This window comes from Melanostigma gelatinosum, assembly GCF_949748355.1.
Source record: "Melanostigma gelatinosum genome assembly, chromosome: 2".
Classification (NCBI taxonomy): Eukaryota; Metazoa; Chordata; class Actinopteri; order Perciformes; family Zoarcidae; genus Melanostigma; species Melanostigma gelatinosum.
In genome coordinates, this window is record NC_136635.1 from 31,635,029 (window position 1) to 31,662,642 (window position 27,614).

General features: G+C 42.1%; 2 protein-coding genes and 1 long non-coding RNA gene across 6 annotated transcripts in view; 1 reads left to right on the forward strand and 2 right to left on the reverse strand.

The window, feature by feature from the left end:
- The window catches only part of LOC306796000, a 4,789-nt gene extending 804 nt beyond the window's left edge, over positions 1-3,985 (reverse strand). The window contains exons 1-3 of the long non-coding RNA XR_013773027.1: positions 3,864-3,985; positions 1,658-1,697; positions 1-1,542 (exon numbers count right to left, since the gene is read on the reverse strand). The exon at positions 1-1,542 is cut by the window's left edge and continues 804 nt beyond it. This is a non-coding gene — a long non-coding RNA (uncharacterized lncRNA). The remainder of the gene's footprint in view (positions 1,543-1,657; positions 1,698-3,863) is intronic.
- Positions 3,986-8,192: 4,207 nt separating this feature from the next.
- LOC306793713 (uncharacterized protein) lies at positions 8,193-19,142 on the forward strand. 3 transcript variants are annotated; one of them, XM_079291442.1, is made up of 3 exons: positions 8,193-8,274; positions 11,135-13,349; positions 16,367-16,663. In XM_079291442.1, the coding sequence occupies exons 2-3, from the start codon at positions 11,147-11,149 to the stop codon at positions 16,543-16,545; spliced, it is 2,382 nt and encodes a 793-aa protein (XP_079147568.1). In that variant the 5' UTR covers positions 8,193-8,274; positions 11,135-11,146; the 3' UTR covers positions 16,546-16,663. The 3 variants fall into 3 exon arrangements, with proteins under 3 accessions (XP_079147568.1, XP_079147567.1, XP_079147569.1); XM_079291441.1 differs by having other exon boundaries at positions 11,135-19,142; XM_079291443.1 differs by lacking the exon at positions 8,193-8,274 and having other exon boundaries at positions 13,156-13,349; positions 16,367-19,142.
- Positions 10,385-27,614, reverse strand: part of LOC306793731 (uncharacterized protein) — a 28,953-nt gene continuing 11,723 nt past the window's right edge. The window contains exons 5-14 of one of the 2 annotated variants that reach the window (XR_013772896.1): positions 26,123-26,354; positions 22,878-22,994; positions 21,823-21,846; positions 21,681-21,722; positions 21,147-21,178; positions 20,766-20,850; positions 20,536-20,676; positions 20,302-20,400; positions 19,701-19,826; positions 10,385-10,685 (exon numbers count right to left, since the gene is read on the reverse strand). Coding sequence is in view for 1 of the 2 variants with exons in the window: in XM_079291473.1 (XP_079147599.1) it covers positions 10,660-10,685; positions 19,701-19,806; positions 20,302-20,400; positions 20,536-20,676; positions 20,766-20,850; positions 21,147-21,178; positions 21,681-21,722; positions 21,823-21,846; positions 22,878-22,994; positions 26,123-26,354 (904 nt within the window). In the remaining variant the exon portion in view is untranslated. The remainder of the gene's footprint in view (positions 10,686-19,700; positions 19,827-20,301; positions 20,401-20,535; positions 20,677-20,765; positions 20,851-21,146; positions 21,179-21,680; positions 21,723-21,822; positions 21,847-22,877; positions 22,995-26,122; positions 26,355-27,614) is intronic. The other variant, XM_079291473.1, reaches the window with a different exon arrangement.

The following is a 27,614-nucleotide window of genomic DNA, read 5'->3' on the forward strand; positions in this document are numbered from 1 at the left end:
CACTTCATGGAAGTCAATTGTAACAACATGGTCGCCTTCAAACGTCTTATTCAGCTTTTGGTTGTACTTAGCTCAACCTTCTCGTGTCACCTCCGGTTGCAAAGTAATAACACGGCGACAGCCAAAAACCAAGAAACTTGATTTTATGACTTTTACTGTTTAATCTGCAGCAAATTAGATGAATCGAGAAAAAATAAAACATAATTTCCTTGATTTTAGATCTGCTAACAGAAACATTGGCCCTAAAACGAATTTGATTGGTTGGCTGGATTGAGCAAACGTAAACGGAATAAAGAAGCTCTACTCGGGAGTGTTGCAGGTTTATTGAGTTATCTGGATAAGTTAATACGTAAAACCCAGAACACGTCTTTACATCAGCAAATGTTCCAGATTCAAGGGTTTCATTCATCATTACCTTTTGTATGATGATCTTAAAAGAAAACATTTCAATATGATAAATTTAACATTCCAACATCGATCTGTTTCATGGGAGTCCTCCGGGTAGTTTTCCACCTCCACCGTTAGAAATATGTCCGTTGTGTGAATGAGGTCAATGACGGCGGCATCGATGTGACGTCAACAGATGACAGCGTAAAACATGTCACATGCCGAGAAAATGTGGATGTAGAGAGCGTCTAAGCTCTCTCACATCCTTTTTCTCAACCATGTGATTCAAAACATCACTCAGTCAGAAAGAGAACACAGTCACCCTGAACGTGGACGTGTTTGACCGACAGCTGCGTGTTAGCGAGCCAGGAAACAGAAACCTACGCTTCGGTTTTGTTAAGACAAGTAAATATTGAACAAGGGATAAAAAAAGAAGACATTTATAGATAAGAAGCTATCTTTAATGCAACCGAAGGTAAATAAAACAACGAAGCGATGCATTCGACTGAGATCCTGACGTGTTTAACTTTCAACACCTTTTTAAATCACAGTAAATCATTACAGTTCCAACTCCGACTGAAATAAGCTCTGTGCAGATGTTAGAGCTTCCTGTATGAAGAGCAGGTGTCGTCGTCAAAACACTTCAAATTAAGGGTGAAATCAGGCAGCTGACAAATTAGTGCAGTGAAGAAAAGATCTTAAATATGGAATGGAGTCAGTCGTCTTTACCTTCCTCCTCTTCGGTTTTGGAAGAACAAGGTGTGAGGGAACAAGGTGTGAGGGAACAAGGTGTGAGGGAACAAGGTGTGAGGGAACAAGGTGTGAGGTGGAACAGAAACAAATACCAACATCACAATCACATTTAAATATTCTAAACCTGGATGTACATTACAGTCACATGTTTGTATGAAAACATTTGTGACATCATTTATTTCCAAATGCATCCAAAATATATATTTTTTATATGTATAAGCTGCACATTTGAGGCCATTATTACATATTCTGAGCAAGCGCAGCCTCTAGAATGATTATGATTGAATAAAAGTTCAACGCGTTTCATGGGATCATTTTAAATGAAGCGGCTTAGCTTGCCTATTTGGTTGATTTATGTCATGAATCAAACGGAGTGCTCGTCACTTACCCTCCAGCTGATCCCTGAAAGATGAAAGACATTCACAAATCAATCAAACAGGAAAAGCCAGTTTGTTGTTTTCTAATCAAATTGAAAGGAATGAGAGTGACATGAGTGTGTGTTGTTGTTGACACTCACAGTTCCTCTGTGTCGGACATGTTGACAGCAGACTTCACACCTGAGGGAGGAAACAAAGAGCCTTTGTTATAACAGCAGAAAGGTTTAAGAGTTTGACCCCCATTGAAACATCTGTCCTGCTGCATAAAATATAAATATTATTTTATTGGCTTTCTTGCCAAGAGTTAGACGAGAAGATTGATGCCACTCATGTTTGTGCAGTAAATGTGAAGCTGCAACCAGGAGACGCTTAGCTTAGCTTAGCATAACGACAGGGTGGGAACAGTTAGCCGTGCTCAACAAAACGTGCCTGCTAGCACCTCTGAAGCTAAAATTTGACTTCATATTTAAAACAGTCCAATTCAGCTCGCTCATGTCTTTTTGGACTCATTTAAAACGATACGTCAAAAAAAGAGTCCATCAAAACTGCGTTGAACTATGAGGTCATAGTTCAACGCTTTCCCGGAATTCAACAGCAGCTTTCCAGTTCATAAAGAGACGCCAAACTCCAGTCCTATATTGGGGAAATACCGCTCTAATCCAGCCAAGGTCTCGCTGACTGACTGGAGCATCATTCCCGAGTCCAAAGAGGGACGAGGAGCCGCTCTGTCCGAGACAATGTGGTTGTATTCCTGCTATCTGTATATTCCATACATCATGTTTGATATATATGTATAATACATTTAGATACATATATTTAAAGTCTTTGGGTGAGTCCTTCACACTTAGCGGCGAGCACAGCTGCAGGGGACTCGGAGGATTAGCTCTGGGTCGGGTTTCTACCCATCAGCTGAGGAACGGCGTCCAAATAGCAGCTTTAATCCCTCGGCTCGGTCCGGCGGGAGGATCCTCGGCGCTCAAACGGCCAATCAGCATCCGCCTCGCGACAAAACCAGCTCTTTGATGGACTGGCAGCTGACAGCGGCCTCGCCTCGGTGTGCCATCGTTCGCTCGGTGTGCCATCGTTCGCTCGGTGCATGCCGGCACTTCGGCGCTCCGTATATTTAGTGGCCGGTCACTTCACTTGGTCAGTGTGAGAACAATGAATTCTGCGAAGCGTCTCTGAAACCAGAACTCTGAAGTGTTGAGGTGAGAATCACATCCTGAGCCAATCCAGAGCAGAATTAGATTGAAATGCCGAGATGAATTTATGGACCGATCCATCGGTCTGCTGAAAGATGCTCGTTCTGCGTCTTATCATCACTTACGTATCATCACTATGATGCCTCCCAAAGCCTCAGAGAGGCCGGCTTTGTTTTCAGTCCACCATGATGGATGTGTGGGGGGTTTAAAGGGTAAAGGTCAACAGAGCAACAGGATGTTACAGGAGGAGAATCTTTCACTTTCTGCTGTTTAGACGTAAATAAAAGAGGACAAAGAGACGGCAGTCATCCTGAGAGAGGCCGGACTGAAACTAAAGATCTGACCAAGCTGCTCGTCTGTGAACGTGCACGAGCAGATAAGTTCACATTTAGTCCACAGTTTTCAAACAAAACAATTTCTTGAATAAAACTTCTCCGGCGCTCAAAGAAATCTGCATTACTTTGAGGCACAACAGCAGATCATCACATGCAGCTGTGAGTTAGGTGTGTCGATACCAGCACGGTATATAAAGACATAATTATGTTCATATTGGACAATTCAGCAGGTCACAGATTACATCCAAGACAAAAATATTGAAAAAGCAGAAGTAAGTGCAACTGAACTAAATGTATTGAAGATTTAAAGAGCGTGCCGGTAAAAGCAGATGAATGAGATGGAAAACATGAAAAGTTAAATCCATGAACAGCTGCGATTGACAGCTTCACAGCTGAACACCTCACGTAGAGTCGAGGTGCAAACTGCTCGAAGTTCACACAACGTTTGGCAGTAACTGACACGCTTTGACTGCTTGAATAGTTTGACTCCGCTTTTGTGATAAACACATGGTTCTGTTACATAAAGAGACGTGTTTATGAACGTGTGAAATCAATCTGGACTCCGGCGGTTTACCTCTCAAACACAAACTACACGTGTTGGACACGCAGACGTGTCTTCGTCGATTTCAAACCCTCCTGAGGTTTCGGCCGACAGACGACGATCGGAGGTTTTCTCTTACAGCACGCCTGAGCCGCTTTCCCCACAAAAACAATAGCAATCTACAAACAGCAGATTTTGGCTTAAAAGGAGCAAAACACAAAGTGGGGATCATGTGGTGTAGGTCAGGTCAGGTCAGTGGTCGTCTCACCTCAGAGAGGAAGAGAAGAAGCTCCTCGGACGATGGGATGAAGGTCTGTAAGAACCTGGAGCGCTCAGAGAATAAGTCCTTGTGTTATGTGTTGAGATCATCAGGCCCTTATTGGCTGTGGGATGAGAGTGTGTGTTGTATGTTAATGTGTGGAAGAGGGGGGGGGCAGGCATGACCCTGGAGGAGGAGATGGCTGAAATACTGCGGCTGGAAGAGGAGGGCTCAGGTTTAGGAACGGAGCAGCTGAGAAGCTTCTGTTGCTAAATTTACAGTGATAGAAGGCTGAGTGTGTGTGTGTGTGTGTGTGTGTGTGTGTGTGTGTGAGGGGGGGGGGGGTTACACATCAGCCTGGCATCCAGACAATGGAGGGTAAGTGTACGTGCGTGTGTGTGTCAGACACTTCATCAACCAGTCAATCAGTCAGTGCACGGTGACAGAATAATTGACTAATAATAGAACTGGGACTGTAAACAGGATGCTCATCATCTATCAGCCAATAGTAACAATGCAAATACACTAATAAGTGGTAAATACAATATAGAAACAGACAAACCTGTAGTTGTAGATTGCGGCTTCACAGCTAAGCCCGGTTATAACGGGACGATGAACTGTTTGCTCCTCCCTTCTCTTCTCTTCTCCCTTCACTGTCATGTACTTCATGCAGGTCACAGTCACATGTGTAAAATGTGTGTTTTTATACATTTCTCTTCTAAACATGCAGTACCTCTTCAGTTATGGAACACAAATGTTCCTAATATCACGTGTCTTACAAAGTCAGCTGTTTAAATGATTGAGGAGAAGTAATACACTTTAATTCATTCTTGTGTTTTCTACTTTTTGTTGGGGAATTAAATGCAAAAGTAGCAGATTTTATTACCCTTTGTAAATAAACGGAGACATAAAATTACCGTAAAACCCAGTTATACTACGGTATACTGTTGCATACTGTATTCCAATATACGATAAGATATTGTTAAAATAAACTACAGTTGCACTGTAAATAACAGTAAATGACTGAAGTCTCTGCTGCTGGTATTTTATCGTTACTTCACGGTGACATCGTTTAGAGTGCAGACTATGAGGGTGAATATACTTCCACAGCAGAATTATGTCTTTAAACAAAGAAAAGACGAAACATCACTCAGAGTAGTGGGATAAAGTTACACATCAAAAACATCATCTTGCTGTGTTGGTGGGTCTTAGAATCCATAATGCATATTTGAGACGATGAACTGTGATTCAAGGCTCCAGGGAGCTACAATATCCGCCAAACGTTTAAGAAATGGAGAGAAAATGTGGCGAATAGTTTCGCTCTGGCCTTCTGCTAACGGCTGAGCTCACGCAGAAAGCTACGGTTGTCTTCACACTTGCGAGTGGCACTGTGGCGCGAGCCTCTGCGGACGGCGTGCGAGCACAAAGGCGTTTACGTTTGACGAGCTGTTTGTTGCACGATTCTCCGATATGCCAGAGGGCGGACGAATGTAATGTACCATGAGGAATCAAAAAGACAACGAGTGGAAACGCGAAAAACACCATCAACAAACCACCACAAGGCCGAGGAGGAATTGTAATTATCTGTAAACTCATTTCTGATATTCATGGCCTACTTTATTGTATTTATAGAAGCCCTGTCAAGAAAGAAGTCAAGTGTTAAATGCATTGTAAAGAAACAAAGGTTGAATATCTTGTAAAACAATTTGATTAGTCTGCAAAATATTTACTCAAATGTAGATTTTCTTCAACACCTCCTGTTTCTAAAGCATCTAAAATTGTCAGTTTTTGTAAAAAAAACTCGGTAACCACGAGTAAAACACCTGGCTACTCTGCTAGCTTGCTAATCCCACAATGCTTTCATCCAACACATGGTTACAGAAAACCATCCGAACAAAAATGTCACTCTTCTGTTGGTAGCAATGTGCGGCATTCAACGAGTTGTGAGTGAGATCGAATGAATGTGATTGGTTTTCACTAGCCAGCTGGTGGCCACGTAGGAATGGAGCAGCTGATGATGAAATGCAAGCTAACGCTAACGTTATGCTCCATCACATCACCAGTGAAAGTAGAAAACTCGTCAGCTAATTCATCTGGAGTTAAGGCCTCATCACTGCCACTCTCAGAGTGAGCTAAAAGGAGAGCGAACATTGCGCCTAAAATCTTCAGGTGGCCAGAAACATGACCTCTAATGGATGCTAATGTTGCTAATTGTTTGCGAGCACACAACATCCCGTAACAACTCTGTAAGCTGGTGGTTGTTTCTCTTTCAGCTCGTTTTAGCTGGAGGCCAAAATCGACTTAAACAGCGTTTGGTACAAGGTAGATTTAGATTGCATAAAAAATAGTCCTTAAAAACGTATTTTAATCAATAGTGCAAGAGGAAGGCTTAAGTACGTCCCAAACTTTCACAACAAGAACAAATGTGTGAGTAAATGAACATTCTTGACCATTTTTACTGCGATTTCCACATCACCTTATGTTGTCTTGAATTTGTAAACCAGCCATTTTCAAGAGATTTATGTTTCATAAATCATAACTATTTTTTTTGTGTTTATGTTTATGTTGTGTTTATGTTTGTTATGAAAACATAAACACATGCTAAATACTTGAGAAATAAGACCAAAAGAACACGTTATGGTAATCGTCTCATTCTTTTCATTTCCTCTCATTTGTAAAACTACTTGAATGTACGCTCGTCTTTCCTGTCAGGTTCAATGTTTTAAATCGGCAACAATTATCAGAACAATACGAACATTCACGCTCCCTCTTGTGGTTTAAATGTGTACTGCAAGGATGAATTTTAAATAAAAGATTATGGAGGAAATTAATTTGGAGTCTCATATAAAATGACCATTGACTGTATATAAGAAGTGGACGTAGTCGTGACGTCAACCATTGATTTTTGGACATTTTGAAGGCTCGAGTTCAGCATTTTGGCGGTCGCCATCTTATTTTTTTGCAACCCGTGAACAGGAAGTGACCATATATGGACTGAGGAGGAGTGACGCAGAGATGCCATATACGTCTCTGGTAGAGACCTGTCAATCACTGTGTAGCCCCGCCCTAAAGCATCCCCTGCTTTATGGTCTGTGTGACTCTAAATGGACCATAATGTACTAAATGAACATCATGCTGTATTGAAGAAGACTTGAAACTAGAGATTGAGACATAAACTCATGTTTACAATGTTTACTGAGGGAATAAATCGAGAGAGAAGTAGAGTCATTTTCTATAGACTTCTATACAACCAGAGGAGTCGCCCCCTGGTGGACACTAGAGAGAATGCAGCGTTCAGATTCTTCAACATTGGCTTCGACCCAGTCTTTGGGGAATAACTGGTTTAGAGGAGGGGCCACTGAGTGAAGTGCGGCATTAGTGCAACAACACTGAGTCTGTGATCTCCAGGGGCTTTTGAGCAAGAAGCCAGCAAGAGATTTATTGTTATTTACCATTCAAATACAAATTACGAAATACACAAAACTATGCCACATGGTTAAATATAGTCAAAATACTGCCTATCTGCTGCTGAACCGTAGAGGGCCCCCGAGTGGCTCCTCTGCTGTAGTTAAGGGTGTTCACGACTTGCTTAAAAGCAGATCGGCACCTACTCCATCATCAGAGGAAGCAAAGTTTTACGAGGTAAAGTGACACTTGATTTACAGAAGAGAGAAACTCGCTTTTGTTGTATCTTTTGTTGTATCTTCGCCATAAAATTGTGGCTTCAAAGTAAAAAAATAAACAGGAAGCTTGTCATAGTCACATATTCTACTCAAGAAAATAGTTGATTTCCAAATCATTCTTTCTTTTTAGATCTTTGTTAAATAAACCTGGGAGAAGAAATGCTTCGTGACCGTGAAAGACTTTTTGTAAATGGAGCTTTATTAGTTTTTGAAATGTCTTAACAAGCCACCAAGAGTGATGATTCCCACCGAACTAAAGGTGTGTTTGATGTTGTAACGGTAAACAACACCTGGGTTGGGTTACAACAACGAGTGAACCCTTGTTGGTGTCGGGTAAAAGGCTCGCGTCCTGCTCACATACTGGACTTTTCCCTGCTGGACGACCATCTTCCCCCTCAGGTGGAGGTGTCCTCCGGCCGCCAGTAGGGGCTGCACCTCAGCCATCTCAGGTGGCCTGGAAACCCCCGTCTGCCCCCCTGCAACACACTCACTCACACACACACACACACACACACACACACACTCACACACACACACACACACACACACACACACACACTCACACACACACACACACACACTGAAGGCGACCGGTTTTATTTTTGGAGTGGCCACGTGCACGGTGGCTCGCTCCCCAAGGTTTCAGTTCACTTCAGGATGAGTGGCCCTGTGGCACTCTGAGCCGGGATTAACAAGCAGAGAGCAGTTTGTCCCCCCCGACAGCCGCTCGCCCAAAGGTAAACCAGTCAAACTCAAAGTGTGTCTGTTGATTGACCAGCTGGTGGTACTGCAGAGTGGCGCTGACCCGTCGGCTCGGGGCGCTAACCTGCATAGAATGTGATCGATGCATGTGAGCACGGTCTGGAATCTCAAAGGCATGATGCATAGCAGACGTTGCTGTCTGTGAGATTAGGAGCTTGCAAAGCAGTTTTTAACATGTTTCTGCACAATTTTGCGCCATCGATAGATATCAGCAGCGATTAACGAACCCTGCTCACCGGCCCGTTCACTGTCTTTCTTTTCTTGGCCTTAGAATCCACTTTTCGTTGTAAGTAAATTGTTTGTTTTGCATTCTGTCCAGCAAAACACAAGTAAGTGTTGCTCAGATTCATAATGTCGCAACGTGATGATTAATTAAGAGCTCGCCCTCCTCTGTAAGTCTCGACAGATTGAGGTCATGGCACAGTTTTACCACAAAGCTAATCTTATACTTTCCTCTTCTGAGCGGCTCCAGTGGAAGCCTCCCAGATATCCAACCCCAGAGCCTTAAAAGGGAGACTTCTCATGTGTCAGCTGGCCACCTCGTCACTGCAGGAGTCACTTCGACGACAGGGATTCATGTTAAACAATGTTTGGCTCAAAACGAGCCAAACAGTGTTCAAATTTGAAGTCAGCAGCGACATATCGCAGTGAGATGTTTTTTATGCTTTAAATATTAAAAAAACAGTCAAATTTACAGAAAAATACCACATTGGGTGTAATAATCCTGCTTCTCTCAGACCAACTGGTGCCAACATGACATATATAATAAATGTTAAGACGAAACACGAGGCTGAGCTCACAGTCGGCGCAGCTCTGAGAGGATTTGGGCCGTGGGATTGATTTCCAGCAGACTGAGGCCGTGTGTGTGTGTGTGTGTGTGTGTGTGTGTGTGTGTGTGTGTGTGTGTGCAGGACGGCGGGCAGCAGGTGCTCCGTGTCAGTCGGTCGCTGTTTGCTCTTATTTCCCCTCGGTCTATAAATAGGCCCCGGACCTTTTTCTAGTGTCACCTCCAAAGATCAACTGGCAACAGAATGAGAACAATACAGATACCTGTTGTTCTTTCCATGAGCAGTTTTATTGTTATTTATGGTTTGTTTGAATGTTGTTCTTGTGTTTTTTTTGTTCAGGTTGTTGTTCGTTGTTATTGTAATTGAAAGTAGAATTTGTGTTGATTTGTTTTTGTAGTTTGCTGGTTTTCTTTTGTTTCCTCTTTTGTTTTGGATTTTAGTAAAACTTGAGTTTGTTTTTTTACGGATCCCAGGAAGAGCAGCTTCTACCTCGGGAGTGACTGATGAAGATTCTAGTTAAATTCATTTTAAAAAGTAAATGTTTATCATAAAGTGAACCAAACCAACTGTAAAATGTCACATTTTAAAATGAATTGCTGTTTGTATAAGCTTTCATACATTACGTATGTCAAAATTCAGCTGCCGCTCAAACTGGAAACTACACGTCTTTGTCTTTTATAATCCTGAGTACACGTTACATTTATTGTCAGTTAATTATGCTTCTGACCTTTGACCTCCCTCTTATTGTTCTACTTGTAATAATAATGACAAAATAATTTGGACCCAATTCACTGCTTCTCGTTTTAAGTTTCTGTTCTTATGAGCGTTCGCTAACTGCTGCGCCCCTCCTCCCCTCTGGAACCCGGTCACCCTCCTGGACCTGTCAATCATCCTCCTTCGGCTTCACTTTTATTTCCTGCAGAGGTCATTTTTAAATCCGACTGTGTCCTTGAGACTATATTCATAAGTAGTTTGGCATCGTTTCAAAGCAGCCTTGCAATAAGCGACCGCTTGACATGCCTTTCTATTTCCAATAGTGACGCTTCTTGTAGCCATGCAGCATCTTCAGGACCCGATCAAGACTTTGGAAAGCTGCTAATGAGCCCGTTGTCACGACAGCTCAGAGTTTTCTAAAGCCAGCTGCAGACTTGTCTCGCAGCCATTAGCTCGGGTTGAATCAGTACAGTTGTAGAAGCAGCTGAGTACACGACACCGGGAACACAGTAGAAGCAGTAATGAGCTCGCCTACACATGAATGACAAAGGAAGCAAACAGAGGAACTCACCGACGACTAAAGTACTGAGGAATCGAACATCAGGAATGTGTTTAATTGAAGTTTTTTAATTGTAAGAAAAGATGTTCTACTGCTGAGATTATTATTCTACCTGCAAACAGAAGACAACACTCACTATTGGCTTCACTACCGTTGGTAAAATGAAATTTGTCATTACAACATGATTTCAGTACATTTCCAACATAAAGCTTGAAATAAAGAGAATAATAAAGCGACAGTGAATACGGTTTGTGCAGTATCAAAGTTTTCATCATCCAAAGTTGATCCAGGTCCAGGTTTCACAAATCTTCAAAGAACTGTCCAGCTGAAAAGGAGGAAAAACAACTTATTGTATTTAACGAAACACAATTGATGACCATAATCAAATATCTATTATATCCATAATAAAGAAAAAAAACTCTGTATTGGAACAAAACTCCTCAACGTTTCCAACAACTGCCCACTGATAGAGAACATCCCACCAGCAGCCAGAGATGTGCTCTGACGGCTGTTAAGGCAGCCGTGTGATGTGTCACCTCCTCATGAAACATTTGTTGGCTCTTGGCTCAGTTTAAGTCTTTTTTGGGAAACTTTGACCACAAATTATATTATAAGCATTCGTTTTGTTGTCAAGCAAATATGATGAAACCAACTTTTACATGACAGGCCTCTTTTGATGAGTAATTTGACAGTTTTGTGTCTGCTTTGCTGTTATTACATAAGTGGATTTTGGGCTGAAGATAATTAGACTGATGCGTCTCGTCTGTCTTGCAGGGGTCTAAAGAAATGCTGATGGAAGTCAGCTACATTAACGGGCTGGAGCCTGACCTTTCCCAGCAGTATCCCCCGCCCTTACTGCCAAAACCAGGCAAAGACAACGCGAGGCTTCAGAAACTCAAGAAGAAGAGAGCCAAGAAAAAAGGGAGCCTCTCTCAGACGCCCGTCCCCTTTCGCTCCTGTTTGTCACCTGTCAACGAGGCGAGCACAGACCTCGAGCACAGCGACCAGTCCAGCCCGCCAGGGACACCGGATTCGGTTTACATTGAGGACCCTTCGGTGTCCAGTTTCCCCTTTGAATCTCTCTACGATCACTCTGCATCTGCATTCCCTCATCCTCGGAGCAGCTCCTATGGCCAAACTGGCAGCTTCCCCCCTCCGTCCTACATAGCTCAGATCAGGACTTCTGAGGAGCAGGTGGCTCCGCTGTATGAGTGCTCCTCTTTTTTATTCGATGACGTGACTCCTTTCATGATGCCACCTTCGGTTTCACCACCCCCATCACCAGCCGAGCGGCTTCCAGCACCGACTCTTCCCTCTGCTTTCAATTTAAACATGACACCAAATTCCCATGGGTTAGTCACAACAGTCCCTCCGGTCGCTGTGTCGCAATGCAGCACTAAAATATCAACTCACAGCCTGACCCTATCCCCAGCTGCCCCTCACTGTGGTCAAGGCCCGGGACCTTCTCCGGTTGCAGACCTACCTCCTCTTCCACTGCTGCTATCAGTTCCAAACACTCAAACACAACCTTTTGTTCCCAGCCAGAGGGAGACAAACGCCGGTTCAAAGGAAAACCCTGAGAGCCAGACGTCGTCCTGGACTGCCAGACCTACCAATAATGGCAACTTTGTTCCAAGCCCCAAGATGCCCCCTGAGATAACCGCCTCAAAAATATCCCTTGTTGAAGCAGTTAAAGAGACAAGGCCTGACGCCATTGAAAGCAGGATTTATACATCGAAGGCAACGTTTTATGAGATCTCTAAACCTCCCTCCATCCAGGACCTTACAGCAATAAACCCAACCTACCAGGGGGCATCATTTTCTGATGTATACAGAAAGAAAACAGCTGTGTCAGTGGTGAAATCTGATCAGAAATGGAATGCGTCCATGTCCCGAGGTGGAAGACCTAAGACTCCCTCTTCTACACCAGCTCGAGTGTCCACGCCCTGTATTGAAATATCCAAACCTAACCCACTTTTATTTGCTGCTTTCAAGTCCTCCCAAGATCTACAAGCTCCTGCAATTCCCAACGAAGCTCCAAGACAGAAATCAGCGATTCAAACCAGTGTTCTAAGTAAACCTCCATCTGCCGCAGAAGAACTGAAGCGGACTGATGTTAATCACATTACTGCTATCAAACAAGCCAGCAATTATGAAAAGATAGAGACACAAAGGAGTATGATCAATCTAAGCTTTGCCAATACTGATCTGTACCCAAGGGAGAACTTGGCATCAAGCATGACTGCACTTTACTCTGCTGTGGTAAAACCAACACTAATAGAACCAGTCATCCCAAAACTACAAACAAACCAAGTTCCTGAAAGTGAGGCTTCATCTTTGCCAAAAGTCCCATCATTTTTGTCTTCTGTACCAAATACTCTCAACCCTACGGCAGTGATTTCAATTGAAGCACCACCAAGTCCAACCCCCCTGTCGTCCCCTTATCGTCCCCCTGGGGTCGATGCACGTAAGTCCTTGTCGTCACTATTGGAGAATCAAATGTTATTTGTAACCTCAAAGCACAAATCCCAATTGACATATTACGGGCTTACTCCATCTGAGTATGCAGCCTATGGAGGGATAAGGACTAAAGCATCCCATCACAGCCCTGCAACCCGCCGGTTTAATGGAACCTCTTCAAATAAAACACAGTCAGACGTAACTGTAAACGTGTCAAAGTCTGATGCAACACAACAAATCAATGGACATCAAGATCTTCCGTCTTCGGTGGAGGTTTCTGTTGCTAACATTTTACAACCTCCAAGGGATTTTGAGGATCCAGTGGAACGGATCGTCAGACGTAGCGAAGATGTGTTTGAGGAAACTCAGTCTGCAGCTCAAAGTATTGGAATACAATCACTTAAAACATCTAGCGTGGACGCAATAAGACCTGATCTTCCTCTTGGCTTGTCACAGAACACAATGCAACAATCCACAAGCAATGTATCCACAGCAAAAGCCTCATACTCTGAGGATCCGATACCAGCAGGTGAGCCAAACACACAAAGTGTGGCACTATTTTCTATAGAGACAACGAGAAATACGACTCCATGCCTGACTGATAGCAATGGTCTGTCGAGTTCTTCCTCACCCTTAGTGAAAGTAAAACCAAATGTTGAAAAACAGCGTAGTTTAAAAGGGATGGAGAAAGGTTGCAATCTTGAGAAAACCCCTACAAAAGGAGAATCCAAGGTCACAAATGCCAAACAACAGTCAGGACACGTAGACATATCTCCGGTCCAGTCTTTGAAAACTCCCGGTGGAGTCAGTCCATCAACAGCAAATGGTCTCAATGTCCAACTCACTGCCAAGCCTGTTAAAGACCTAGCTGATCGTAAAAACCTGGTTGTTCCGTCTCCTGCCACAGATTTAGAGCCCAAATTCTCAGGGAATGCCATCATAAATGGTGCATTAATCTTAGGAATACAACAAGCCAACAAACTGGTTTCGGAAAAAACACTGCCCAGTAAAGTGGCTGCTGAAGCGGTTTTACATAAACAAAGTGAAGAAGTTACTCCACTCAATAAAACAAACACGGGGAACATTTTGCCTTCTGTGGCTCGTAATACCGAACTTATCCTCAACAAAACAAACACTGAGGCCCAATTCTCAAAACTATTCTCCAAAGAATCAATTATCGCCACCACAGGATCAGTTTTGCAACATGAGCCTGTTACAGCATCTGTATGTTCTGCACAGTGTAGTCTCAGCACAGTATCTGCAGCGGTCCAAAGCACAAAATTCACGCAGCAGCGTCGCACTGAAACTAAAATTCACAGGAATAATCAAACAGTAGGACACAAGATTCATTTGCCAGGAGAAAGTCTGACTTTGAAATCGTCTAAAGCATCAAGTGCACCAAATACACCTGCTGTTAATGGTAATTTAGTGGGAAGACCTAACACAGAACCCAAAATACCGGACCTTTCTGTCAATGCAACCAAATTACCCAACATTTCAGGCATTAAATTCCCTTCAGATATGACCTCCAATATGCCCACAAAAGAGCTCCCAAAGCTCACCAAAACTATTGAGAATGTACTTCTAAACACACAGAGCAGCATATTATCCAGTGGCCAAGATAAAGTTATTCAAAGAGAAAATCTCTACACAAACTCAAGAAGAGCTACAGTAGCGTCCACACAAGTAGTTGGAACCATCCATAACATCCCTGCTAACGACGCGATAGTGTCAAGCCAAGTCAATACAGAACCTAAACTCCCCACTTATAATAATATCGACACTAACAGAGTCGGCAACTCAACCGTGGGCACAGAACTGCAATCACAACTCACCAATGGAAGAGTGAGTTTATTGACTGGGAAAACACCAACAGAGTGCCCCAGCGTAGCTATTATAGCAGAAAGCATTCAAAGAAAATGTGTTATTGAAACAAGACCAGCTTCTAATCTTTTAAAAGGAAACACAGTGCTGAACACGCCTAGCAGTGAAAACAAACTGTCTGCAGGATTGAAGTCCTCCACAGAATCTGTCTCACCTGCACAACCAGGACGTTTAGAGACTATTCAACACGGCCGACCTGTTGCAGAAATTGCCCACTCCAACAAATCCAATTCAGGCAGCAATATTCACGTCCCCAACAAGCCTCATACAGAATCCATTATGCCTATGATGACAGACCCAGCAGTGAGCATGAAACCATCATTTAATACTGTACAGGTTATTAAAACTACCATGCCATCTAGCCCTGCCATAAGGCATGTCTCACCAAAAAGCCCTCAGCTGAGATTAAACGGACCCGAGATTCTACCTGCAACAAAACCAGCCATCAGTGCAAAACCTGTTTCTGGCCCTGTTGCTCAAACAAGAATCTACACAAAGTCAAAAGCAGATGGTAAACAGATCGCCAACGTTCTTGCAGAGCACAGATCGTCTGAGACATCGGCATTACAAAGTACAACTAAATCCACCGTAAAAGAACAATCCCCTTTCATTCAGCCAATAGTAGTCAATGACTATGGAGCAAGTCTCCCTACAAGGACAACACATTCTGTAACGTCTAAGACTGAGACAACAGTTTCCTCTTCCTCTGGTTATGCCCTGGCTAACAGTATAGAACAGCAAACCATTGCAAGTCAAATCACGTTGTCTGGAGATAAAGTTCAAACGTCTGTAAATTCAGTGAGCTCTCAGATTGGAGTGAAACGATTTGGGCAATCTGTCAGTGAAACAAATAAATCTATAGAAACTAATGTTCACACTCTACATACCATCTCACACACTAATTTAAATAACCACACTGCCACAAATATTCAACCTCTTGTTGAAGCCACCAGAGATGCTAAAGCCCCACTTATCCCTCCTCGAGTAACTAAACCTTGGAGCCCAACAAGAGCCTCCCCTTTACCAGACGCAAGACTGCGTAATACACCTACTCGACGCTATACTCCAACCTTGCCCCAGTCTCCTCAAACTCCAGTCTCTTTAAACCACAGTACAGAAAATAAACCTTCTTCAGTCATCATTAAAGACCAGACAAACAATCCCACTACACCTCTTCGAAGTAAAACACCCACTAGCACCGATCAGCCCTCTGCAAAGTCGATCACAGAGAATATCTCAAAACCAACCACAACTAAAGACGTTTCAGTCCTGGCTAACAGTGCAGAGGTAGAGGTAATTTCCCAAATGCAAAAGAGAAAAAGAAACCGAGCAAAATATTCCATTAAGGAAGGAAAAGTATCCTCACTGAACGCTAAAACGAACCCTTCCATCCAATCTGCCGATCCTGTTTCAACCAGTAAACCTACTCGAGAAGCACAACTTCTCACTAAGCAGATTGAATCAAGACCTGTAAAAACAAAATCCTCAAAGCCTTCCCCCGATCCAGTCCAGATTAGCTTGCACACCAGTAACATTCAGACTTCGACAAAGCTACCAGTAGAGAATATTTCCCCTGCAAATCCAGCAACAGATAGTGTCATGAAACCGTCCATAGTAAAAGCCGCTGTGATTGACTCTGCCACTCCTGCCTCTCTGCCTCAGGCCTCAGTCTCAGTCAAACCTCCATCCCCAAAGAGAGGAATGTCACCGCCATCTCAGCAAAAAGCTGGACTCAAAGACAAGGACGTTGTGAGGACCAAATCTACAGCTGCGCCGAAGGAAGCCCCGACGGTCGAACCCTCCACGAAGTCAGCGACATCAACTGCATCTTCAACTGCTGACAAGAAGGCCGTGACGGCGGAGACATCCCGTCCGTCCACTGAGGCTAAAGCAGCCCAGAAGCCGAAAGGCCTTAAGGGTAAGCTCAGCGGATGGACACGGCTCAAGAAACACTTGGTCGTTGAGCCAGAGGAACTTTTGTTTCCAGAGCAGAATGCCCAATCTCAGGTCGATTCCAGTGGCAGCAATGAGAAAACAGATCAAGGTGGCGATAAGTCATCGGCAGACCAATGTGCTAATCAGGAAGTGCTGAACAACAAAGACGGTCCCATGGGGTTAAAGATGTGGGACGTCCTCCTCTTTCAGATGTTCTCTACCAAAGACAGAATTATGCACCAGATCAACGCCAACAAGAAAGAAGCAGATAAGAAAAAGGAACCTAAAGACAAGCAAGGAGAAGTTCCTTCTTTTGTCAGTCGCCTGCCGATTTTGTTGTACAGCCCCCGTTTTGATGCCAGGAAGCTAAAAGAGGCGGCAGAGAAGCCGCTCTCGAAGATATCAGCAGTGTTTGAAAAGGGGCTGATAAAACGCAAATCGCAGGAAGACGAACACAAGGACTTCAACAGGAAAGCAAGAGGATTTGGTTCAAGGAAAACTACAGATATTTAAGATAAAGATGCAATGATCTCAGATAGGTGTGAGAACCTAGCCGAGAAAATTAATCAGTTGAGGGAATTTGGAAGAAAATAGATATTAAACAATTTGTTGATTTATTTCACGATTAAATTAATTTTAGAGATCATTCCTGCATTGAGGAGGTAGATTATTCTTGAGGGTAAAAAGGACTAAAAGTGTAATTGATAACTGATAAACTCGCTAAAAGAAAATTTATCCCTTCATCAAATAAGAACTTATATTTCTGATATTTTCATCAGCTGTGGTTATTTAGGAATGCATAAGTCTATGAGTTAGCTGTTAAAGCGTTTACAAGTCAGAAATAATAACACAGTTACAATTAATACAGCTGTGGCATCTTTGCACTTTTAATAAAATCAAATGAGGATGTGACTTGACACAACAAACAGAAATAATGCAAAGAAAGAAAGGAACATTGCTGTGCAACACTAGTTTGTTAGATTGTTATTGTTTCATTTGATGGTAGCCTAGATGTAGTGTTGAATGCAGAGAGAAGATTGTTTCATTTGACATGTTCTACCTTTTTCTATTTTTCTAAACAGGCTTTTAGTGTACACCGCTGGTAGGCAGATTGTAATCTCTGTAATAAATAGGGCTTTTACATTCCTGGAACAACAGGGCAAATGGATTTTGAAAGAAGGAAAAGCAGAGCTGGATGGAGGGTGAAGGTCCAGTCAGAGCAGATTTAGGGTTCTGGAAGTCGGGTAAGGATGGAAACGAAGCAGCTGAGGTCTAAGGCTTTTGATTGGGGCAAGAAACTACAACCACACAGGCTGGTACATCTTGGGGCCAGGGAATATGGACAATGATACTATGATGCCTGAAAGATCTTCTTCTGATATCAGTATATATTATTGTATATTGTCTGCACAGGCTTGTAGGTGCTGAGGTGATGTTTTTGTTCTTTGTTTTCTAGTGGCTCTCGGGAAGTAATGTTAGGTCAATTGGTCCACCACTTGGGTTTTGGTTGAAGTATCTTCACAATAAAACGAATTGCCAATACATGTACAAAAATTCATGGTCCCCAGAGGACGAATCCCATTGGCTCTGGTGAACAGCTGACTTTTCATCTGGCACCATTTTAATTAGTTCAATACTTTGGATTATGATTCAATACATGCAAAATGAACCACATTCCCATCAGTTTGGTACTAATTGGAAGATGTTAGCATGCTAACACAGTAGCCTAATGGTAAACGTTGCTTGTTAAACATTAGCATGTTTGCATTGTCACAGTGAGAACGTTGGCATGTTTGGGAGAAAACTGAGATTATAATTAAAGCTTTTGGTGTTATTTTGAGACCATCACAGAATACTGTTTGCCAAGCCCATCCCAACATTAAAATCACTCCATTTTTATTCGTGATGTTAAGGGCCACAAGCTAATCTGTCAGTTGAGGAAAGTAGATGAAGACCGACTGAAACGAATGTTTATCAGTGAAAATCTCTTCTGTGTCGAGATCCATTATTTCCCAACGGTGATGATATGAGGTGAAGAAATGAACTTGGTGGATTGTAACTTCTTGCCTTGTGGTGGATCGGCCAGGACTTGTGAAAACAATGTCACTGAGTTTAGAAGGTAACGAGGATGAAGAAGTGAAAACCAAAGAATGTTAAATGAATGATGATGATGAAGATGCCTGCAGTCGGAAGGCAGACTAACTGACAATGGAGTGACAGCTGGAGAAGATGTTCATGATGATGTTTCACAGCTCTGAAGGATGTTGGTGCTGCCGTAGAATGTGTTTGCATGTTGTTGATATTTTGACCCTTTTTGTCTCTATTTCGGGAGTTTAAAAATGTGGTGTTAACCCCAGATGACCATCATGATGTGAGGGGGACTTGACCCCTAAGCTAACCACAGCCCCATTTATCACACTGATGCTTAAACTATAACATCAACTAAAACTTCAACCCTTTTGTTCACTGTGTGATTCTCAACGATGTATAAATGTGAAGCTCTCGTCTTGTATTTCTCCATTTGTAATCACAGGATTGGCCCCTAAGCTAGAGAACGCTGACGCACCACAGCTAGCATGAATGAACTAGAGTGTGTTTGTTCATGTGGATGAAGAAACTACGGTGAGGCTCACATTGATGCATTTTAACAGCTTTTACAACAACTTTCTTTCTATTGTTGGCTTTTTAATTTGATTTATTGACAATAAGAGAAATATGGTATATCATGAGAATTAATCTCTAATTTGTATTTTATGACATTTGTTGGTTATTTGGGTTAAATTAAAACAAATCATCTTTTGAATATAAAAAGTAAAAAGAAAGAATAATTAAATCCCTAACTAATAGAATACAATAGACAAATCCAATATCAGTCTATTATATTCATAACTTCTCTTCAGATGAATGAAATAAACCAGTTTTGCAGATTAAACTATCTATGGAGTTATGCGCAAATAAATCATTCAATGAAAAGTTTAAATAATTTAAAACAAAGAATAAACAGGTTACAATCTAAACATGTCGCACATTATTACAGACTAGAATGAATGAATGAACTCACCTGAAGGGCAGTTTGCGTCCTCACTGCAGTCGTTATCACCAGAAACCTTCTCGTACTTGCCGTGACGCGTCACCACGAACTTAAATCTTTTACCAGAGGAGCTCTCCTGAAATTCAGTTGATGAAACTTCATCAGAGACAAATTCACAAACATTTAACGTGTAACTTCAGTGTTTCTGACATCCTCCCCTTCATCTTAGTAGATATTTCCTGGTAATGCCTAAAGATTACAACCATCTCCCAGTAAATAAGATAACAGCAGTTTACAGTAATACATGTTAGAATGAATCCTTGATCTCAGTTATAGAAGCTGGACGAGTTTTGTAACAGATTTATTGTATTTATTTATCAAAGTATTATTTTATTTAAATCCTCTCTGATGGGGAACGCAGCCACAGGGAGGCAGACTGTTACTGACTGCTCTGTGTAACTGAGTTGAGACGATTTACAGCAGAGGAAAAAATGCTGGTTCTGGTTCCATGACACAGAAGAAGAAACAGAGAAAATGTAAGGAAGTTATCAGACAAACAGAGTTGAGGAGAAAAGGCAGAAACAAACAGTTGTGAATTGTGCCGAATGTAAAAAGTGAAATCCTGACTCACCGCTGGTCTGGAGGGCGAGCTGCACCGGCTCCCGTCTTCACCTCCTTTCACCCACTGATTGATGAGATTAGCCACACCCACTTTTAAACCATCTGCATCCTGAGCCAGAGAAGAAGAAATATGAATGAAAACAACAACAGCAGCAGCAGCATGAAACGTCCTCATTGGAACTGATCAGAGCGATGAGTGGTTCTGTATCAGCTGTGCTGTCACCGTCAGGCTGACGTCATTCACCTTAGCCGGGGAGACCGAGACGGCGTTTTGGCTCCAGGCTTCTCCGGCCTCGAACAGGCTCTTCTTGGAGGAGACGGGTTCGGTGGGACTCGTCAGGTCCGTCAGTGCCTGACTCCCAGATCTGCCTTCCTTTGTGGAGACCTGCGAGGAAAGTGAGAATCAGGACGGTTAGATGAAAGCACTGGGATGAGGGTTTACCACAGAAGAAGAGTAACTCTTTGGGGTTTTACCTCGAGAGCATGTGTGTACATCTCCAGTTTCTTGTCGATCTTGGAAACAGCAACAGGTGGCAGCGTCTTCTTTATGTTACTGCAGCTTCAGAAGAATGTAGAAATAATATTAATGTTAATAATAATAACTTTATTTATACAGCACCTTTAAAAACAGAGTTTACAAAGTGCAAAAACAAGCCAATACTAACAACAACAGAAAGCTCAGTGAGACAGTCGATATGATTCAAATAAACTGAGAAATGAAATAAAATAATTTCGTAAAATCAACAAATAAAAACGAAACAGAATTGGAATATTTAATTTTGGGAACATTTCCAACAAGTGAAGACTTGTTCAGTTCATCTTTTAAATCGCACAAACAGACACACGCACACTCACCTTTTCCTCAGAGACTCGGTTCTCTCTATGATCTGAGAAAACAGAATGAAGATGCTCTCTGATTAAAACACACACAGGAGAAATGAGCAACAGAAACACAAAGTTCAGACCTACACACAGATCGTTACAGTTTGTTCCCTTTATGGTTTAAAAACTCAATTAAAATGTTACTTTATTCAACTTTCCAGCAAACTCGCTGATCCTGTTTCAACAGACCGACACAAGGTTTATCACATGAGACAACATTTGCTATATTTTCCAAAAGAGACTTTGTGTCTGTTTACGTGATTGAGCTTTGAACGACACAAGCAGGAAATATTTTAATTATTATCATCATTATCATTATAATTAACAATAATAATGATAATGATGATACAGTTGGTAAATAATTCAACAGTTGACAGCTAATAGATTCATTGTTGCAGCTCTAAATAACAATAATAATAATACAGATAAGACATGTTGGTCATAAAACACTGCTAGCAGTAACTTGACCTGCTTCTTCCCTGACCCCTGACCTCAGGCTACACTCACCGAGCATTTACTGTCTGTTGAGAGTCTGTTGTTCACTTCATCCTGTAAAGAGACACACAGATTACTGCAGACTACGAGAACAACTCTGACATGAAACATGAAGTGTGACTTTGAGCTCAGTTCAAACATGAACAGGACTTACTGGGTAAAACTGAATGAGGAGTTTCTGGAGGAACAGCCGGGAGCATGAAGGAGACACAACATGGTTAACATGACTCAACACAACATGGTTAACATGACTCAACACAACATGGTTAACATGACTCAACACAACATGACTCAACACAACATGGTTATCATGACTCAACACAACATGGTTAACATGACTCAACACAACATGGTTAACATGACTCAACACAACATGGTTAACATGACTCAACACAACATGGTTAACATGACTCAACACAACATGACTCAACACAACATGACTCAACACAACATGGTTAACATGACTCAACACAACATGACTCAACACAACATGGTTAACATGACTCAACACAACATGACTCAACACAACATGGTTAACATGACTCAATACAACATGGTTAACATGACTCAACACAACATGACTCAACACAACATGGTTAACATGACTCAACACAACATGACTCAACACAACATGGTTAACATGACTCAACACAACATGACTCAACACAACATGGTTAACATGACTCAATACAACATGGTTAACATGACTCAACACAACATGGTTATAATGACTCAACACATGGTTAACATGACTCAACACAACATGGTTAACATGACTCAACACAACATGGTTAACATGACTCAACACAACATGGGTTAACATGACTAAACATGGCTCAACACTATCATTTCACCATAATTCATCACATTATCCTGATACATTTATTGGTTTTATAACATGGGAAGAAGGTGGTATTCTTCGACAGCTAAGAGGCAACACCCTCATTTCAACAGGAAACTATCCGGTTCATGGGAAATGTAGTTTTAGAGGGAAAGCTCCTGCATCTACATCAGTAAGTCATTGTCTGGACTCCTGTTTCTAAGTATGACCGGCCTAGCAACAGTAGTAAAGGTTGTTAAATGCTGCTGCAGAATGGCAGCTCTAAAATGATGCTTTATGGCAATCCTTCCTTTAATTCGGAGAAAGAAAAGTGAGACAATCTGTAACACCCCCCCCTGTACAGACCCCCCTGTGGTTTGATGAGATACCTTGAATGTGGGGCTCATGGGGCCGTAGTTTAACGGCTCCTCGCCTTCACTGCTGCAGCAAAGAGAGGCTGCAGATCTTCTGTTCACCTCCTCACTCCTCCTGCTCTCCGTCAAACTCTAGGACACCAACAGACAAGCAAATATTACCAGTTCATAAGCAGAAGTCTGATCAATCGGGAAAGGTCAATACAAACATTGTTATGAATATTTAATTGTGTTAAACATTATAATCTGGGGAACGGTTATCCTTAATACCTGTTCTTTCTCTGGTTTTTACTTTAAAAAATACGTCTTCACACTGCTCACCATGGTTATTTGGTGGCAAAACACTACTAAAACACCAATAAAACACTTGCAAACCACTGGTGCTAAAAGCAGGAATTTGTTACCACATCTTACATCATCGCTGCTCTCGTCAGGCTGCGCGTCTCATTTCCACACACGAGAGCCAAACCTGCATTTTTTCACTTTTATTACTTTCAGATTTGAAGCCAAAAATCTTTTTTTTCATGCATGCATGTGTTTAATTCAATGGTATGAAACGCTGGGAGAAACACATTTGGTGTTGTGCAACCTCACTGCCGCCACACAATGTGAAAGAGTTGGACATAACTAACAATATACATTTTAGATCCAGTCATGAAAGTGAAAATGGAAAGTTAGTCCACAAGTGGACCATAAAGGTACCCTGCAGTGCTACAATAATAACAATACAATACACTTATTTTAACTTTAAAGTGGCTTTACATGGTTGCACCAGGATTAAAACCAGGAATATCTGCTTGGGAGTCTGAATGTGCTCAACAGGCGCCGGCCGAGGAGGTGGAGTAGCAGCCATCTTTGACTCTAGCCTATTATTAAACCCCAAACCTAAACTAGACGATAACTCATTTGAAAGCTTGGTTCTTAGTCTTTCACACCCAACCTGGAAAACAATCCAGCCAGTTATATTTGTGATAGTGTACCGGGCCCCAGGTCCGTATTCGGAATTTTTATCAGAATTTTTTCAGTTTTTATCAAGTCTAGTCCTTAAAACAGATAAAGTAATTCTTGTAGGTGACTTTAATATTCATGTGGATGTCGAGAACAATAGCCTCAGTACTGCATTCATCTCATTATTAGATTCGATTGGTTTCTGTCAGAATGTACAGAAACCCACTCACTGTTTTAACCACACTCTCGACCTGGTTCTGACTTATGGCATTAACACGGAAGATTTAATAGTCTATCCACAGAACCCTCTTCTATCGGACCATTATCTAATAACCTTTGAATTCTTACTAACGGAGTGTACACCGTTAAGCAAGAGTTACTACACTAGATGTCTATCTGATGGTGCCGTAGCTCAATTTAAAGAAGTGATTCCGTCTGTATTTAACTCGATACCATGCTTCGATGTGACGGAGGACTCCTGTGCTAACTTTAGTCCGACCCAGATTGATCATCTTGTCGACAGTGCTACAAGCTCACTGAGAAGGACACTAGACTCTATTGCTCCTTTGAAAAAGAAGTTGGTAAAACAAAGGAGGTTCGCTCCATGGTATAACCCTGAAACCCGCAAATTAAAGCAAACATCGCGAAAACTTGAAAGAACATGGCGTTCCACTAACTTGGAAGAATCTCGGTTACTCTGGCGAGACAGTCTTAAGACGTATAAGAAGGCCCTCCGTAATGCCAGAGCAGCTTATTACTCATCGTTAATAGAGAACAATAAGAACAACCCCAGGTTCCTCTTCAGCACTGTAGCCAGGCTGACAGAGTCACAGCTCTGTTGTGCCGAGTATCCCTATAGACCTCAGTAGCAATGACTTCATGAACTTCTTTAATGATAAGATTATAATTATTAGAGAGAACATTAATAATCTCCTGCCCTCGACCGATCTTTCCACAAATAGAGTAACCTTAGAAACAGCTGTAAACCCTGATATATGTTTAGATGGCTTTACTCCCATTGACCTTGACAAACTGACTTCAACTATTTTTACGTCTCAACCTTCCACCTGTCTCTTAGACCCTATACCGACTAGGCTGCTGAAAGAAGTGCTGCCCTTAATGAGCACAACTTTATTAGATATCATCAACCTGTCTTTAGTAACAGGTCAGGTACCACAGTCCTTTAAAGTAGCTGTGATTAAACCTCTTCTTAAGAAGCCCACTCTGGATCCAGAGGTGTAGAACTATAGACCGATCTCTAACCTTCCCTTCCTCTCTAAGATCCTTGAGAAAGCAGTTGCAAATCAGTTGTGTGACTTTCTGTGTAACAATAGTTTATTTGAGGATTTTCAGTCAGGATTTAGAAAGCATCATAGCACAGAGACAGCTCTGGTAAAAATAACTAATGACCTTCTAATCGCATCAGACAAAGGACTCGTCTCTGTTCTTGTCCTGTTAGACCTTAGTGCTGCGTTCAACACTATAGACCACTACATCCTGTTGCAGAGACTGGAACATTATATTGGCATCAAAGGAACCGCACTGAACTGGTTTGGATCCTATTTATCGGATCGATCTCAGTTTGTTTATGTAAATGATGAAGCCTCGATGAAGACCAACGTCAGTTATGGAGTTCCACAAGGTTCTGTGCTTGGACCAATCTTGTTCACCTTATATATGCTTCCTTTAGGCAATATTATCAGAAAACACTCTATAACCTTTCATTGTTATGCAGATGATACTCAATTATATATATCGATCAAACCAGATGAAACCAACCAGCTCGCTAAACTGCAAGCGTGTCTTAAGGACATAAAAACCTGGATGACCTGCAACTTCCTGATGTTAAACTCAGACAAAACTGAAGTTATTCTACTCGGCCCAGAACACCTCCGAAATCAGTTATCTAATGATATAGTTTCTCTAGATGGCATTGCGCTGGCATCCAGCAGCACCGTCAAGAATCTTGGAGTTACCTTTGATCAGGATTTGTCTTTCAACTCTCAGATAAAACTTATTTCTAGGACTGCCTTTTTCACCGACGTAATATTTCAAACATCAGGCACATCCTGTCTCAAAGCGATGCAGAGAAATGAGTTCATGCATTTGTTACCTCTAGACTAGATTACTGCAATTCCTTATTTTCAGGCTATTTTCAAATATAATTTGGTATGACTAAGATGATGGACGATGGAAAGGTCAACCAACTGACAAATGTCCTCTTTAGGTCTGGGGGTAAGAATTACAGGTACGAGCAAAGGTAGCAGCAGAGGTAGTAGTAGTATTAGTAGCAGTATTATTGCAAAGCAAACCTTGTCTGGCATCCTGTGGTCTTCCTCCTCCTCCTCCTCCTCCTCCCTCCTGAGATGGAGGTCTTCCTTCTCTTCATGTGTGAAGCTCAGTTCTTCTTCCTCCTGATCATCTTTATCTCTGGGGCTCCGTATGGTTTCTGCTGACTCCCTCTGCGGAGCAGCCTGCATCTCTTGGACCTCCTCCTGCTGCACCTCCTGCAGCACCTCTGCATCCACCCTGCAGGCCCCTCCGCTGTGGAGGAGGAGATTTAACTGGTTAACAAGGTGGAAGTCTCACGGTAGTCACAAAATGCAATCTATCGTTTTCGTTTACATGGTTTTTCTTTTGGGACGACATTACGTTTAAACCAAAGTTGTGTTAAGGCAACAAAACCGCTTGGTAAGGTTCAGGAAAAACATCATGGTTGGCCTCAAAATAACTTCGTACAGATAGGTGTAGGCAACAAAACCACCAACAGTTAGGTGTCGGCAACAAAACCACCAACAGTTAGGTTTAGGCAACACAACCACCAACAGTTAGGTTTAGGCAACAAAACCACCAACAGTTAGGTTTAGGCAACAAAACCACCAACAGTTAGGTTTAGGCAACAAAACCACCAACAGTTAGGTTTAGGCAACAAAACCACCAACAGTTAGGTTTAGGCAACAAAACCACCAACAGCTAGGTTTAGGCAACAACACCACCAACAGTTAGGTTTAGGCAACAACACCACCAACAGTTAGGTTTAGGCAACAACACCACCAACAGTTAGGTTTAGGCAACAAAACCACCAACAGTTAGGTTTAGGCAACAAAACCACCAACAGTTAGGTTTAGGCAACAAAACCACCAACAGTTAGGTTTAGGCAACAACACCACCAACAGTTAGGTGTAGGCAACAAAACCACCAACAGTTAGGTTTAGGCAACAAAACCACCAACAGTTAGGTTTAGGCAACAAAACCATCAACAGTTAGGTTTAGGCAACAACACCACCAACAGTTAGGTTTAGGCAACAACACCACCAACAGTTAGGTTTAGGCAACAAAACCACCAACAGTTAGGTTTAGGCAACAAAACCACCAACAGTTAGGTTTAGGCAACAAAACCACCAACAGTTAGGTTTAGGCAACAACACCACCAACAGTTAGGTGTAGGCAACAACACCAACAGTTAGGTTTAGGCAACAAAACCACCAACAGTTAGGTTTAGGCAACAACACCACCAACAGTTAGGTTTAGGCAACAAAACCACCAACAGTTAGGTTTAGGCAACAACACCACCAACAGTTAGGTTTAGGCAACAACACCACCAACAGTTAGGTTTAGGCAACAAAACCACCAACAGTTAGGTTTAGGCAACAAAACCACCAACAGTTAGGTTTAGGCAACAAAACCACCAACAGTTAGGTTTAGGCAACAACACCACCAACAGTTAGGTTTAGGCAACAAAACCACCAACAGTTAGGTTTAGGCAACAAAACCACCAACAGTTAGGTTTAGGCAACAACACCA